Source organism: Callorhinchus milii, unplaced genomic scaffold (assembly GCF_018977255.1).
Source record: "Callorhinchus milii isolate IMCB2004 unplaced genomic scaffold, IMCB_Cmil_1.0 Scaffold27, whole genome shotgun sequence".
In the NCBI taxonomy this organism is placed as follows: domain Eukaryota; kingdom Metazoa; phylum Chordata; class Chondrichthyes; order Chimaeriformes; family Callorhinchidae; genus Callorhinchus; species Callorhinchus milii.
In genome coordinates this window covers 3,650,985-3,666,003 of record NW_024704768.1, presented here as the reverse complement: position 1 = coordinate 3,666,003, position 15,019 = coordinate 3,650,985, and the positions used below count along the sequence as shown (strand labels likewise).

The 15,019-nt window shown below is 49.7% G+C and overlaps 1 protein-coding gene across 6 annotated transcripts; it reads left to right on the top strand.

Annotated features, from left to right (window-relative positions):
- The first annotated feature begins 854 nt into the window (after positions 1-854).
- pcbp2 (poly(rC) binding protein 2) lies at positions 855-14,188 on the top strand. Of its 6 annotated transcripts, none has more exons than XM_042344142.1 (14): positions 855-896; positions 2,790-2,856; positions 3,491-3,624; positions 3,988-4,011; positions 4,106-4,138; positions 4,490-4,606; positions 5,251-5,382; positions 6,491-6,619; positions 8,395-8,469; positions 8,858-8,899; positions 9,647-9,722; positions 9,836-9,885; positions 10,448-10,617; positions 14,032-14,188. In XM_042344142.1, the coding sequence occupies exons 3-14, from the start codon at positions 3,556-3,558 to the stop codon at positions 14,066-14,068; spliced, it is 954 nt and encodes a 317-aa protein (XP_042200076.1). In that variant the 5' UTR covers positions 855-896; positions 2,790-2,856; positions 3,491-3,555; the 3' UTR covers positions 14,069-14,188. The 6 variants fall into 6 exon arrangements, with proteins under 6 accessions (XP_042200076.1, XP_042200075.1, XP_042200073.1 ...); XM_042344141.1 differs by having other exon boundaries at positions 6,491-6,634; XM_042344139.1 differs by lacking the exon at positions 14,032-14,188 and adding an exon at positions 11,808-12,293.
- Positions 14,189-15,019: the final 831 nt, after the last annotated feature.

The following is a 15,019-nucleotide window of genomic DNA, read 5'->3' as shown; positions in this document are numbered from 1 at the left end:
GGACTGTAACGGTGTGGGTGGAAGATACTGTAACGGTGGGTGGGGGGGACTGTAACGGTGGGGGGGGGTTGGACTGTAACAGTGGGTGTGTGGGAGGTACTGTAATGGTGGTGGGGGACTGTAATGGTGGGTGTGTATTGTAATGGTGGTGGGGGGTGGGGGGGACTGTAATGGTGAGGGGGGGGTGGGGGGGACTGTAATGGGGGGTGGGGGAGACTGTAATGGTGGGTGGGGGGGACTGTAATGGTGGGGGGGGACTGTAATGGTGGGGGGGGGAATGTAACGGTGGGTGTGTATTGTAATGGTGGTGGCGGGGGACTGTAATGGTGGTGGGGGGACTGTAATGGTGGGTGGGGGTGGGACTGTAATGGTGGGTGGGGGGGACTGTAATGGGGGGGGGGGGGGACTGTAATGGTGGTGGGGGATGTAACGGTGGGTGTATTGTAATGGTGGTGGCGGGGGACTGTAATGGTGGGGGGTGGGGAGGACTGTAATGGTGGGTGTGGGGGGACTGTAATGGTGGGGGGTGGGGGGGGACTGTAATAGTGGGTGTGAGATACTGTAATGGTGGTGGTGGGGACTGTAACAGTGGGTGTGGGTGGGAGATACTGTAATGGTGGTGGGGGGGGACTGTAATGGTGGGGGGTGGGAGGGGGTGTAACGGGGCGGCTGCGCGCGCAGGCGGGTCAGGGTTGGCCTGGGGTCAGGGGTCAGCCTCTGCCTCTTTGTTTCTGTGCCGCCGCCATCACTCTCCCGCCTCTCCCGTCTCCCAACTCCTACCCACCCGCCCGCCCGCCCGCCCGCACCCCGGCTCCCCGGCCCCGGCCCCCCCCTCCCCGCCTTTCCTTTCCCCCCCCTCCCCCTCCCCCGCCCGTCCCGCCCTCACAGCCTCACAGGTAAGCGCCGCGGCCCCGTCCTTCTCCCCCCACCGCGGCCTCTCGGGCCCCCCGCGCGGCCTAGTCCCCGCGCACAAGCCTCGGCCCTCGATTTCCCAGCTGCCCGGGGGTAGGGGTGCGGGTGGTCGGGAGTGCGCGCGGGGCGGTCGGGGTTGAGTGGGAGGGTGAACGGCGCGCTTTCCCCCCCCCCCCCCCCCTTAGGCCGCCCGCTTACCCGCCCGCGGCGCCGGCCTCCAGTCACGCGGGGTGTGGGGGAGGCCTCGAAGCCTGGGGGTGGGAGTTAAACCCGCCCGGGGAGGAGAGGGGTGGGGGGGGGGTGGTGGTGTGTGTGTGTGGGGGGGGTACCTCAGCCCTGTGGGTGTCTTGTTGGGGGCTTTCTCTCGCTTCCCCCCCACACACTGTGTGTAGAGAGAGAGAGAGAGAGCCTCGTCTTGTTTTTTTTTGGTGGTGGTGGTGGGGGGACACACACACACACACACACACACACACAAGAGAGAGAAAGATAAATTGTTTTTTATTCTGATGTCTCTCTCTCTCCTCTCTCTCTCCCCACACACACACACGCAGTTTATTTATATTTATCTATATATATATATATATTTATATTTATTTTATTTTCTCTTCCTCTCTCTCTCTCACACACACACACACACACACAGAGGCCTCACCTCACACGTGTCCAGAGCCCCACCTGTTGCTGCGTTTTTTTTATTTGTATTTGTGTGTGTGTTGTCTATATATATAGAGAGAGATATAAAAACACGTATCATTAATTTTAAATGTATTGTTGGATGAGTGGGGGGGGGGGCGATGAGGGGGGGTGTGGGGGAGAGAGACGGGGTTCAGAGAGGGGAGGGGGTGATTTTTGTTGAGAGAATTATTTCTAACAAAAATGTAGATTTTGGGGGGGCTTTTTTTTATTTGTTTTTTTAAAAGTAATTTATTTTGGATCTCTCGCTATGTATGTTTAATTTTATTATTATATATGTATAGAAAACACATCATTTGGGTCGGTTGGGCTGTTTCCATCTTCTTTTTCTCTCTCTACACCCCCCCCCCCCCCCTTCCCCACCCCCGGGGGCAGTTGTTGTTCTGTTTATTTTTTTGAAAGAAACAAATCTTTTTTTATTTTCTATGTAAATGCCCGAAAGGGCCGGTGGGAGCCGATTCGGTAACAACTTTCCAAGAGAGAAGTTGATAGATGTTTGGGGTGGATGGACAAGGCTGCGGGGCTGCGGGGTGGGGGGGGGGGGGTGCGGGGAGTGGGGTTGATTTGGGTAGCACTTTTCAAAGAACCGGCACAGACACGGTGGTCCGAATGGCCTCCTTCTGCGTTGTATGATTCTATAATTAGTATTTAAGTAAAGTTATATATATATAAACTATATTACAGTATTTTTAAATATTCATGTGGTGACTGTTTCTCTCTCCCCCGGAACTAGATCACCAGGTTTATTTGCCCGTGAATTGCGTGTCCTGTAGACTGTGATGGGGGAGGCGGTTATTTACCAAAAAACTCTATTTTTTAATTTAGTTTTAATTTTTTAATATATATATATTTTGTTTAATATTTAAGTGGCGACTCTTCCCGCTTCCCAGTAACTAGTTATTGCACCGGGTTATTTGCCTGTGAAACCTGGGTTTGGGGATTTTTTTCGCAGATTTGGGGTTTAAATTAGTTTTTTTTTAAATGTGCACGTGTGCGGTTTGAGAGGTTTTTTTCTTTTTTGATTGCTCCATCCTCCTGCAAGGGGCGGAAAGGTAGAGATCAGCCATGATCTAATAGAATGGCGGAACAGGTTTGAGGGGCTGAATGGCCTGCTCCTGCTCCTATGTATAATTGTAGCCCCCCCCCCCCCCTGACTGATTGTTTTGTGTGGTTTTGTTTTGCAGTTCCTCACTCATCTACAGCCAAGTGAACACCTGAACTGTTCAAGCAGCTGACATCTTGTGCTACACGGTTAGTGTTCAGAGGCAAAAAGTAAGTGGGGGGAAGAATGGGTGAAAGCCCATCCACTGGGGAGGGTAGGATTGTGAGCCCATCTTTCCCCTCTTCTCTCCTCTCCCCCCCCCCCCCCCAATTGAAAGACAATTGGAGTTGAGGTACAGATCAGTCATAATCTAATAGAAGGAAGCTTTTGGAAAGCAAGGTCCAAATAACTGGTGCAATTCCTTGCATTAATCCTTTAGGATTATTAATTCCATCTCTTTGACGTTGAAGTTAATTCATCCGTTTCCAGGCGTTGCTTTTTTTTTAGCTGAGTGACAGACTTCTATTAAAAGATAAAATGTTCCCCAGATAATTCCTTGGCAGACGTGCTGCTGGATTCAAGGGCAGCTGAATGGTGAAGGGTGGGGGGGTGGGGCTCATCTCTACTGAGATGTGGGAAGATTGAAGGGACCATGTAGTCAATGCCAACCCCCTAAAATGTTGGGGGCAGGCTTTGTCCTTTGTCCCCAGCTCCAACAAGGCATTCCAGAAGGAGCACTTCCCTCCCCTCCCCCAGAGGTATTTGCTTGTGCGGCTCGCTGGGTGTTTGAGGTGGAAGCTGTTTGTTTGGGGGTAAATAATCACAGACCTGTGTGTTTTTCAGGCTCCTCTTTGTGACCAAAGGCATTTGATTCTTGACATTTCATCGACTCCAGCCAGCGATTTGCCATGGACACCGGTGTTGTTGAAGGCGGCCTGAATGTCACTCTTACCCTGCGTCTGCTGATGCATGGAAAGGTACCATCCTCCCTGACCTCAGCGCGGGAGAGAGAGAGACAGACGGAGAGAGCGTTTTGGAAGGAAAAGGGCTTCAGAAGCTCAGAGGAGGTCATAGAAAGCACATTCAAAGAGATGAGTCTTAAACCATGGGCACGTGATTAGAGTGAGTTCAAATATCCTGGCAACCCTCACCAGTCGGAACAGGATTCAATAGCCGGAGTACAGACCTATTGGCCTCTTAGGGAAGGATCTAACAAATGGTTGGGGGAAAGAGGGACATGGTTGCAAGCCTCAAGGAGAAAAGCTGTGAGGGGGAGGGGAGGAGCGAGGATATGAGTCTCTGCTAGCTCTGAACTTATTTTGTCTGTGTTCTCATTGCAGGAAGTTGGAAGCATCATTGGCAAGGTTGGTCATTTATTTCAGTGTTGTTGTTATTATTGACTCGGGCTTTTACACCAGTGTATTCTCTTGCCACTACCTGTCTCATTTCTTTCCCCAGAAAGGAGAGACTGTGAAGAAAATGCGTGAGGAGGTAAGTTGGGTTCAGCCATTTCAATCTGATTCCTCCCAAGTATAGAGCTAACGACAAATTACATTTACACGGCGCCTTTACACGTCGGGAGGATGTGCCAAGGTGCTGGGCAGTCAGGGATTTGTACCCGAGCTGGGGGTTGTGAACAGGAGGGGGTGGAGGGCAGGGAGGGAGGGAGAGAGGGGGTAGGAGGTTGACTGAAAGCGCGGTCGAAGAGGAACGGCTTGAGATATGTCTTGAAGGAAGCCAGGAGGCACACTAACCGTTTTTTTCCCCCTTCTCTCCCGTTTTTTTTCTCTTTATCTCTCTTTACGCCCTCCCCCCCTTCTCTCTCTCTCTCTCTCTCTGCAGAGTGGTGCTCGCATCAACATCTCTGAGGGAAATTGCCCCGAGCGTATTGTCACACTCTCTGGACCCACCAATGCTATTTTCAAGGCATTTGCTATGATCACCCATAAACTGGAAGAGGTATTCATTACTGGTTTCCTTTCGTTGACCTTATTTGCTCGAGTGAACAAGCCCCACATACCATTGTAACACACCATTCAGTAAGCTGCTCCAGCCCACTCGAATAACTGATCAGTCAAAAGCGTTCCAAAAAAAAATAATCCTGTGACCGCGTCGGAAAAGAGAAGGGTGTTTCCCCGAGTTGGTGAAAGGGTGGTGGTGGTGGAAGCAGATTCAATAATAACTTTGAAAAGGGAATTGGATATTTACTTGAAAAGGAAAAGCAAATCGCACGGCTATGGGGTAAGAGCGCGGGAGTGGGACTAGTTGGTAGCTCTTTCAAAGAGCAGGCACGATGGGCCGAATGGCCTCCTTCTGTGTTGTAGGATTGTACGGTAGCCTGGGCAGCAGTCTCCACTTAAATTGGCCATTCACTTCACGGCTATTTGTGTGGGACTCTGCTGAGTGTAAAATGGCTGCCGCTGTTGCATCCGCAAGTAAACGCTTAACAATAATTACATGGAGATCCGTTGGTTGTTTCAATGTTAAGATACCTATTCAGATACAAGGCTTGGAAGTATTTCCAACAGACAATCCAGCCCCTCTTTAGATCGTGGCCGTTGGTTTTCACCAGATCTTCTTCCCAATCCCATTGTGCCTCCTAGGATATCAACAGTTCAATGGCGAACAGCACCGCCACCAGCCAGCCCCCTGTGACTCTGCGTATTGTTATCCCTGCCAGCCAGTGCGGCTCACTGATTGGCAAGGGAGGCTGTAAGATCAAGGAGATCCGTGAGGTAAGGGCGAGCAATGGGGTAGCCTTCAGGGTGGGACTGAATTAAGCTTCGAGGGGTGGAGGGAGAAAAGAGATGAGAAGTGATATTCTCAAGACATTCTAAAACCCTGAACGTTTAATTGTTTTGCGGTGGGAATAAACATTCACTGTGTGGCAATTTGCAGCGCTATGGGGTAAGAGCGGGGGAGTGGGACTAGTCGGGTAACTATTTCAATGAATGGCCTCCTGTGCTGTAAGATTCTATAATTCCCTCTCTCTGTATGCAATGGGTTAAAAATATCAAACTGTTTTGTGTTTATTTTATATGCTCTCTTTTTCTACACCCGCAAAAAAGCCTTAAATAATGCTTTGCAAACGGACCTGTGGTGCTATTTTTATGTACAGAAGCTTTTTTTGTGAGGCTGGGCTATGTGGAACTGTCTCAGTAAGTAATCTTCAGCTCTGCAAAGAGATGTCCTGGAGATAGAGGTGTGTAGATACCACATGGGGTAGACTACACAGGAGCAACACTCGCAGGCATTCCAACCAGTAGGACATGAGGAGACTAAGGTGTTTTTAGGGCAGACGTGTTTGTATAGGGACGGTGATCGATGGCTGGGGAGGGTTCCCGGAGAGGGTTGTTGAGGGGGCGAGACTGGGACTCGTTTCAGAAGCAGCTTGCGTAGATTTGCACAGAATGTACACATGGAATGTGTGTGGGCGGGAGGCAATGCATAGATGTGGGGGGTGGGGGCAGTTGGGAGTATTTATGTGCATATACTGTATACATCGGGAGAATGTGCGCTGTGTGTGTGTGCGAGAGTGAGCGAGCGTGTGTGTGCGAAAGTGAGCGAGAGTGAGCGAGTGTGCGTGCGAGAGTGAGCGAGTGTGCGTGCGAGAGTGAGCGAGTGTGCGTGCGAAAGTGAGCGAGTGTGTGTGCGCGCACGCTTGGAGTAAGAGTGAGTATGCGTGGTGGTGGGGAGAGAGAGCGCGCGCGAGTGTGGTGTGTGTGCGTGGGGAGTGAGTGCGCGGGGATGGAGTGAGTGAGCGCGCGTGTCGACGGGAGGAGGTGATGCGCGCGTGCATTCAGGAGGTTGACTTAACGGCCTTGTTTTCTGTGTGTTTGACAGTCCACTGGGGCTCAGGTGCAGGTGGCTGGGGATATGCTGCCTAACTCTACCGAGCGTGCCATCACCATCGCTGGCACTCCCGTCTCCATCATCGAGTGTGCCAAACAGATCTGTGTGGTGATGCTTGAGGTAGATCAACACGAGGTCTGGCACCGAGTCTGGGCTTTTCAACCTTCTCTCAAGCATGCACTGTTATACGCTTTTAATTCAAATCTTAATTTAAAATAATATATGGATATTCTTTAAAATGTGTAACAGATAATTTTACGGTTCTATCCTTTCCCGTTAGTTTTAACGTTAAATGTTTCTCGCTGTTAAATTTCATGTTTTTACTTTACCGATTTAATTTTAAAGTTGAATGATTTTTGCTGCTTTCATTTTTTAAAACTGTTTTAGTGTATTTTCTTATTAATTTTACTGTTTTTTTTTAAAAAAAAGTAGTTTTTGCTTCATTTTAATGTTAAATGCTTTGTTGGTTAACTTTTAACTGTTAAAATAGTTTACCCGCTCAATTTTAAAGTTCAGTATTTTTGTTGTTTGGTTATTACAATTTTAAAATACTTTCTTCTTAATTTTACTGTTAAAATACATATTTTCTTATTAATTTTACTGTTAAAATACATATTTTCTTATTAATTTTACTGTTAAAATACTCTTGCTGATTAATATTATTGCATGAGTAGATATTGCTGTTAAATCTTTATATTTTTGCTCCTTAAAAGCACGTGTTCAACAGTGTTAGCGCCAAATAGATGTTTCTTTAATATAAACTGCACCTTTGCTAATGGCCAAATGATTTATTCCCAATGGGCTGACTGTGACCCGTACAGTGTGCTCCAGAGCAATGAGCCTGGAGTCTTGTAGCTCAGTGGTTAGAGCACTCGCCTTGCAAGCGAGACACCTGGGTTCAATTCCAGGGAGGTCGAAACCTTGGGCAAGTTTCCTTACTCCCCACACCTAATAATCATCCCTCCAAAACAAAAACAATAATAAATTGTCATTTTCAATCCACGGCTGTTCGTGGGACGCTGCTGTGCGCAATTGGCTGCCGGGTTTCGCCCACAAATATACGGTCAATTCACTTTACAGTCTATTCTGTGAAGCGCTTTTGAGACGTCGAGAAGACGTGAAAAACGCTATATCAAATGCAATTATTATTTATTATTATGAGCCTTGAGCCTCTTTCTCCCATGACCTGCCTTTGAGTTTCCCCCAAAGCTTGGCTCTTGCCAAACTGCGCCTAATACTCTCCAGGATTAGGTAAGCAGGGTGTGTCCTTCAGGTGAGAGAGAGGGAGCGCATTCCATTCCAACAATCTATCTGGAATTTCCACATGAAGGTGGGATGCATGGAAATTTCAGCTTGGTTTGGAGACACAGTGAAGGGTTTCTGCGTGTGTCGGACACCCGGCTTCCCAGTATCTAAACCATCAGATAAAATGGCTCCTTGACCTTACAGTTTGTCCTCAGACTACCCTGGCGGGGAGGCTGGAATCCTGGGACTCTGGTAGGGAGACTCTGTGAGAGGGAACCAACTGCCGGGGTGGGTGGGTGGGTGGGAGGGAGGGAGTGGGGCAGAATAGAGTACAGAGTACAATCTGGTCTGTCAACTGGCGGAAAAGAAGCATTGTCCCTTGGGCTCAGTCAGTGTGGGACGGAGGAAGGGTGGGATTGAGGGTGACCTGCTCGTAGGAGGAGGGAGGGAATGATCTCTACGCTGTTGATAGATAGAGAGAGAGAGAGACACCCACTGTATTTCCCCCTCTACAGGAGCCATCACTGCTTGTCACTTCTTCGTGCTTCCTATCTTCTTTGTTAGGCACTTGTGTTTGACCAGGCTGTTGCCAATGTGACTGTTAATTGTGCATTCTCTCTCTATTTTTTATGGTTTAAAAAAAAATACAGTCTCCTCCCAAAGGCATAACTGTCCCTTATCGGCCTAAGCCTGTGTCCGCTCCAGTCATCTTCGCTGGCGGTCAGGTAATGTCTCAGCCTCTTTATTCGCTGTGTGTGGGAGGGGCGGAGGGGGGTGTGTGTGTTCTCTCTGTTTTAAACCACCACTACAATGATTTGAGCAACTGACGAATGATTCCTTTTCACCCCGCAAAAATACACAGTCACTACACTTTGCAGTGTATTCTGTGAAGCGCTTTGAGACGTCTCAACGACGTGTTCAGGCGTTCTATCAAGTGCAAGAATTATTATTATTATGGTTTATTATTTCTAACCAGCCCACAAAGGAGAGAGAGCCCTACTGGTGTGCGTTTAAATCAGTGCATGTAAACTTGAATCAAGGCAGAGAGAGAACGCCAGTTAATTTCGCTATCGATATTCACAGCTCCTTTTTTTTTGTGTTTCGATTCTGTAGGCTTATTCGCTTCAGGGGCAGTTTGCCATTCCACATCCCGATGTGAGTTCTCATTTTTTTTGTGTAAAACATTTTTTTGTAACCGTTAACTTTTTAAAATAATATTTTTTTTAGAAAAAGAAATACATATTTCTTTAAACTCAAAAAAAGCCCAGTTAGAGTAGGCGTTAATGCGACCATCTGCCTCCCCCCCCCCCCCCCCCCACCCACCCTTCCTCCTCCCCGCATCGCCCCCCCCCCCCCACCACCACCACCGGCAGCAGCTGAGCAGTGTTGGTAGCATCTCCTCTCCCCACACAAAAAAAAGCCACCCAACCAAAAATGTATCGTGTCAGCCCCCACAGTGTTAACATGAGAGACATGTTCTCTTTAGCCCCATTCCCCCCCCCCCCCCCCATCCGTTCTCGAGGCGAGAAGCGAGAGAATATTTTCTGTCGGTGATTTCAAGTCAAAACACACACACAGAGGATTTGAAGTTGAAGCGAAAGCTTGGATATTGAGCGCGCGCACACACACCCACGCACTACACTCACAGCGCACAGGCTCATTCTCTATATCTCACCTCTTTTCAGACCTGAAAACTCGACCTGTATTATTTGGATACCTGTGTTACCGACACCACCACCGCCACCCACCCCCCACAAAAAAAAAACCAACCCCCTCCTCTCCCACCTCCCTTCCCCGCCTCCTCCTTTCCCGCTATTAGGTGTGGGTATCTGCTCTCTGTTCATGATCCTGTGTGTGGCTGGAGACAACTTTGACTGACGTGATGTCCTCTTATTTCCACAGTTAACTAAGCTGCACCAGCTGGCCATGCAGCAGACTCCCTTCAATCCCGTGGGGCAGACCAGCCCCGGCTTCTCAGGTCAGTACAGAAACGACGTACGTCTTTGGCGTCCCCTCTTCTAATAGGAAATATTATCCTGGTCGAGGGTCTCAGTGAATATTAAAGATGGCTTCCTTCCTCTCTCTGTGCAGGCCTGGACTCCTCCCAAACCAGCTCCCATGAAATTGCCATTCCAAATGATGTAAGTGTTTTAACGCAAGTTCTTCTAAAAGGCCTGTTATTGCCCTGGCTTCCTTGTGTGTGTAATGTGTTTGGTGTGTTTGTGTGGTGTTTGGCAGAGGGAATGTGGTTGGGGGGGTTGTCTGTGTGTGTGAGTGTGGTTGGTGGCTGTGTGTGTCTGCACATAAAATTATTCCCCTAACTTTTCCTTTAGTATTGTTTTGGTGACGTTAAATTGATGTCCTGACGAGTGAAAATGATTTCCCCCCACTTCACCTTCATCACTTTACCCTCTGGAACTTCATCCCACGGTCCCTTCACCTCACTCCCTCCCTCCCTTGCCTCCTTCAAGGCTCGTCTCAAGACCCCCCCTCTTTGACCGCACATTGGCCCACCCTCCTATCCCTGCCCTCCCCCCACTCCTGATCCCAACCCCCAGCTCGAGTCAAAATCCCTGACTGTCCAGCGCCTTGGGGTGTCCTCCCGACGTGTGTAAATGTGATGTACTGTTGTTATAGTGGGGGGGTGGCATGTGCAACATTAACCCTTTCATCTCCCTCCTTCCCAATCCCATGTCTTTCCAGTTGATTGGATGCATCATTGGACGTCAGGGCAGCAAAATCAATGAAATCCGGCAGATGTCAGGGGCACAGATCAAAATCTCCAACCCCACGGAGGGATCGAGTGACCGTCAGATCACCATCACCGGGTCCCCTGCCAACATTAGTCTGGCTCAGTACCTCATCAATGCAAGGTAAGCCCTTCCCCCTCCTCTCCCCCCACCCTCCCACCCCCAACCCCCAACCCACCCGCCCCAGCGTCAGCTAGAGACTGCAGTAGTCACAACCTCCTGCCACGAACGAGAATTCAACACAGCACAGTCACAGGGCAGCCCTTGTGCAGGACGTCCATTATGGTGGGGGGCGGGGGGGGGGGAGAGGTGATGAGAGCGCGGGGGAGGCTTCTCAGTACTACAGGGAGCTTCTGATAATTCGACCCTTAACTACAACTTAAGCTGTCAATAACCCGGCCATGTTTATTTGTGTATTTATCCGTGTGGTTGCCTAATGCACCACTCCTGATAACTCGCCACTGAGCCCCCTTTTCCCCTCGGAGCGACGGGTTATCAGGAGTTCACTGCGCTGAGCAAATAAGGCGTGATATCAAATGGGAAGCTTATTACCTTTCCGAATCCCGGGGTGGGGAGGAGCAGCTGGGCTGAGGGTTTGGGTGAAGGACATGGTGTCGATGTTGACTCGGGGAGACGGGCGATGTGAGTCGGTCACGTTTCCAGCCCTGTTTCGGGTTCTCAATATGGATGGGGAGAGAGAGAGAGAGAGAGAGAGCAGGGGAATGGGATTAGAGTAGAGAGTCCCAGTGCTGTGGTCCGGGGGTGAAGAATAAGCACAGTTCTGATGGGCCGAGCGGCTTCTGTTTTGCTGTAGTATCTGTAACTAAGATTGTTATCATGTAGGTGTTGACGGTATAGCCAGGTGGGGGGGAGAGAGACGAGTGCGGGGACTGTTGCTTGTTGAATTCTGGTTGCAGGAGGAGCTGGGTATAGTCCTCTTTCCCCCCCCCCCAATTCCCTTTCCCCCCTCCCCGAAGCTGCGGTGACGTGGAGCCTGACTGTGCGTGAGTGAGCGAGTGAGAGCGAGTGCGTGCGAGTGTACGTTTCTTCGCTTGACTCCCAATAACAGGATTTACGCTGTGGCCTAACTGTAGTGGAGTGGTGTGAGACTCATTGATTCACGGGATGCCCCCCCCCCCCCCGCCCCACAAAATGTTCTTCCTCTTTAACACATAACACACCCTCTCGCTTTTCCTGATATTCCCCTCACCTTAACTGTTTACCTGGTTGTATCTAATGTGAACCTGTTTGTCCTATCTTGCCTTCCGTACTTTCCCTACCCACCCGTTTGTTCCTCTTCCTCTCTGTTACAGTTTAGAAAGTGCTAAATCCATCATCCAGAAAGCCTCAGTCACGGCCCCTGATCTCAACATGAACCTCTCTCAACCCACCACCCCCACCTCTACCCCTTCCACGACTGCTGAGCTGGCTGAGGCAACGTCCGACTTGCCCAGCAGCCTCCCTGCCCCTCTACCGACTACCCCTTATGTCTCCAGTCTGCTTAGCATGAAACCCGTCCCGCTACTGGCTCTTAATGTCGTGGCTTCTAAGGGCTCCTCGGGAAACGTGTCTAACAATCTGGCAAAGAAATCAGAAAACCTGCGGTTCTCTCCTTACTGAAAAGCTCTGCGTTTATACAGCGAGCTCTCTCTCTCTCTCTCTCTCTCTCTCTTTTTCTCTCTCTCTCGCTCTGCCCACAAGGAAAACCAGCTGAGAAATATAATGACCAATGATGCTTCTGTAGAGCTTATTATTTTTTCTTTTTCTTTTCATTATTATTAGTAGTAGTCGTAGGAGAGAGAGAGAGAAAAAAAAAAAATGTGGATTACATTTAATTTTTTTTCATTAACAAAAGAGAAAAAAAAAAAGAGAAACCGCTTTCTGCTATTTACAGGAGACGTTGCATTTAAACGTTTTAGAATCTGATGTGAAGCCAGGATTTACTGTTTTTGAAAGAAAATGTATGCTTTTTTGTGTGAGCGATTTTTTGGACAGACAGGCAGTTTTTTTTGTGTCGGGGCTGTTGACTGCTAGCAGAGGGATTAGCGATGTTACATTAATGTGTTTAATTAGCTGCTGACAAGTGCTCAAGCCTCATCGGGGATGGGAGAGAGTTGTGGGAGGGGGTGGGGGGGTCGGTGGGTGGGTGGGTGGAAGAGAGATTTTATTTGCGGACTTCAATCCTGGCCGGCGGTGAGGGCGATACCTTGGGAAGACATTAAGACCACAACGAACGGCAAAAAGTTTCTGACCGACCCAGCAGCCCTCCATTCCCGACTGTTAAATCAATTCAATGAATTAGCGTTGCCCTGGCCGGGGTGGTCCAAATGGCGGCCCGCGGGCCACATCCGGCCCCCTGCCCCCCAACCCCCCCACCCCCCCAGGCCAATTTCAGCTGCCGAATTTTAAAAGCTCGTTCAGTACTTTCCCAAGGTAACCCCACGCTGCAGGCCGGGTGTAAGCGTCCGTTATTGTATTAAACCCCTCGCCACTGTTAATGCGGTCGGACGTGACGCCTCGAAGCCTGGGAATTTCTGGGAGTTGATCTGGTTCTGTTTCAAACCGGAAACTGATCCCAAATTGAGTGTAAAACCTCGAATGGTCTCCTCGCCCCTTCCTTCCCCCAACCTCTCTCGCCCGCTAAACAAGAGACCTTGCAGCCTACCTGGGTTGTTGGGAAGTGGGGGCAGGCCTCTGTTTAGTGAGGGGGAGTTGTGCTTTCGTGCCCCCCCCCTTCCCTCTGATCAGGCTGAGCAGCTTGTACAGTGTGTAGGAGCTGGAGATTTCTTGCTGTGAACGACAGTAGAGGAGGTTTATCTGAAGGGGCTTCGGCTGCACTCGTGCTCGTTAGGTCGGCTTTCTGTGTGGACGGTGCTGTTTCCCCTTCAGCTGTAGTGCATACACCATACGACATCCACCACACTGAACCGGTCTCTATACCCAGGCAGGGCCCTGCATGTGCTATACATCCAGAGTGTATACAGAGTACATACAGTCTATACACAGTCAGGGCTGCTCTCCCACCACTGAGCCAGTTTATACACCCAGGGTAGGGCTGTCCTTGTGTTGAGGCAGCCGGAAGGCATGATAAGGCGCTATATCAAATGCAAGGATTATTCTACACCCGGCTCCAAAGCTCTCCCCACACTGAGCCAGTCTATACACCCAGCACAGGGCATCCTCTGCACTCAGCCGGTAACACTGCAGGTGGGGGGGGAGGGGGGGGGGGAGATAGGAACAGGAGGCCATTCAGCCCCTCGAGCCTGTTCAGCCAGGCTCGGGAGCGCGGTAGAGGAGGTCAGGGCCCCGCACACCCTCACCCGAGTCCGTCCACCAGTGCCGCCAAACCCTGCGGAGCGCGCTCAGCTCCGTCTGATAACGCCCCCTCTCTGCCGTTCAGCCTGTGGATCGTGTCTGTAGCCTGTGCCTAACAGTGTATTGACTGTGTTTAGTGGAGCGCACGTTTAGCATGGCTGCTTTGCTGTATTACAGAACGTGTTAAGACACTGCTCTTTTCCTCGATTCTCTGTATTCTAGGTTATCCTCTGAAGCCTCTGGAATGGGGAACCAATAAAATGTACCCATCACCCCCACCAGCTCTTTCCCCATGATTCTACTGTGTATTTCATGAGCACTTCACACAACTGTTCCAGTTTGTACATTTTTTCTATCCTCCGTCGCCGCCTCTTCCCCCCCCCCCACCCTCCCCACCACCCCCCACCCCAGTAAAGTTTAAAAAAAAAAGCAAATTATTTTATTCTGGATGTTTGATTGATTACGTCTCGTATTCCTTTGTATCGCCCACCTAAATTTGTATTTTTTTTTCTTTTAAACACCCAGTTCCTCCCTGTCCCCCCTTCCCCACAACCCCACCGTCCCATCCTTCCCCCCCCCGTCTCTGCCCCATCCAAATCCATTCCCCACCTCTCTCGCTCTCTTCCCCTCCCCCTCTCTCCCCTACGCCCTATATCTATCTTATCTCTTTCTCTCTCTATTTTATTGTACAACTTTTTTGGGCTTTTTTTTCTGTTCTGATTTGCATCCAGTGTTTAAAAAAAAATAGAGAAACATGTAAGCTGAGTGTGGCACAGAGATACAGCAGTGATGACAAACTCTGTAATGTCAATTTTTTTTCTAATAAAAACAAAACATCAGAACTGGAGTTTTCGCCACCGGAGTCTTTATTTTTGCCTCTTTTGTGTTCCTGCTTTTTTAATTATTAATTAATCATTCAGGATCAAACCAGGCCGTCTCCACGGCTGCAGCCACCACACACCAACTGCCCAGGTAAGTGACTTGCGCCACAGCTGGTCTCCTGTTGAATGTGCCGAAGGCCTCAACGCTCGGGAAGTGTTTGAGGAAAGGGAGGAGAGAGTAAGGTCGTGGACTGAAGCTGTTCACCCATACAAGTGGTTTTTTTTTTTGGTCTCACAATGTAGTGGCTGAAGACTCGGCCATTGCTGGTGGGTGGGATAATGAGTGGTGAACTGGAGTTAAAAGGATTGGAGGGTAGAAGTAGGGGAAT

What these genes read in the sequence shown, in the direction of transcription:
- pcbp2 (XM_042344137.1), top strand. Translation starts at nt 3,556, where the DNA reads ATGGACACCGGTGTTGTTGAAGGCGGCCTGAATGTCACTCTTACCCTG. An exon ending in GTCTGCTGATGCATGGAAAG is followed by an intron (nt 3,625 to 3,987) that starts GTACCATCCTCC and finishes TTCTCATTGCAG; the next exon opens with GAAGTTGGAAGCATCATTGG. An exon ending in GACCAGCCCCGGCTTCTCAG is followed by an intron (nt 9,723 to 9,835) that starts GTCAGTACAGAA and finishes CTCTCTGTGCAG; the next exon opens with GCCTGGACTCCTCCCAAACC.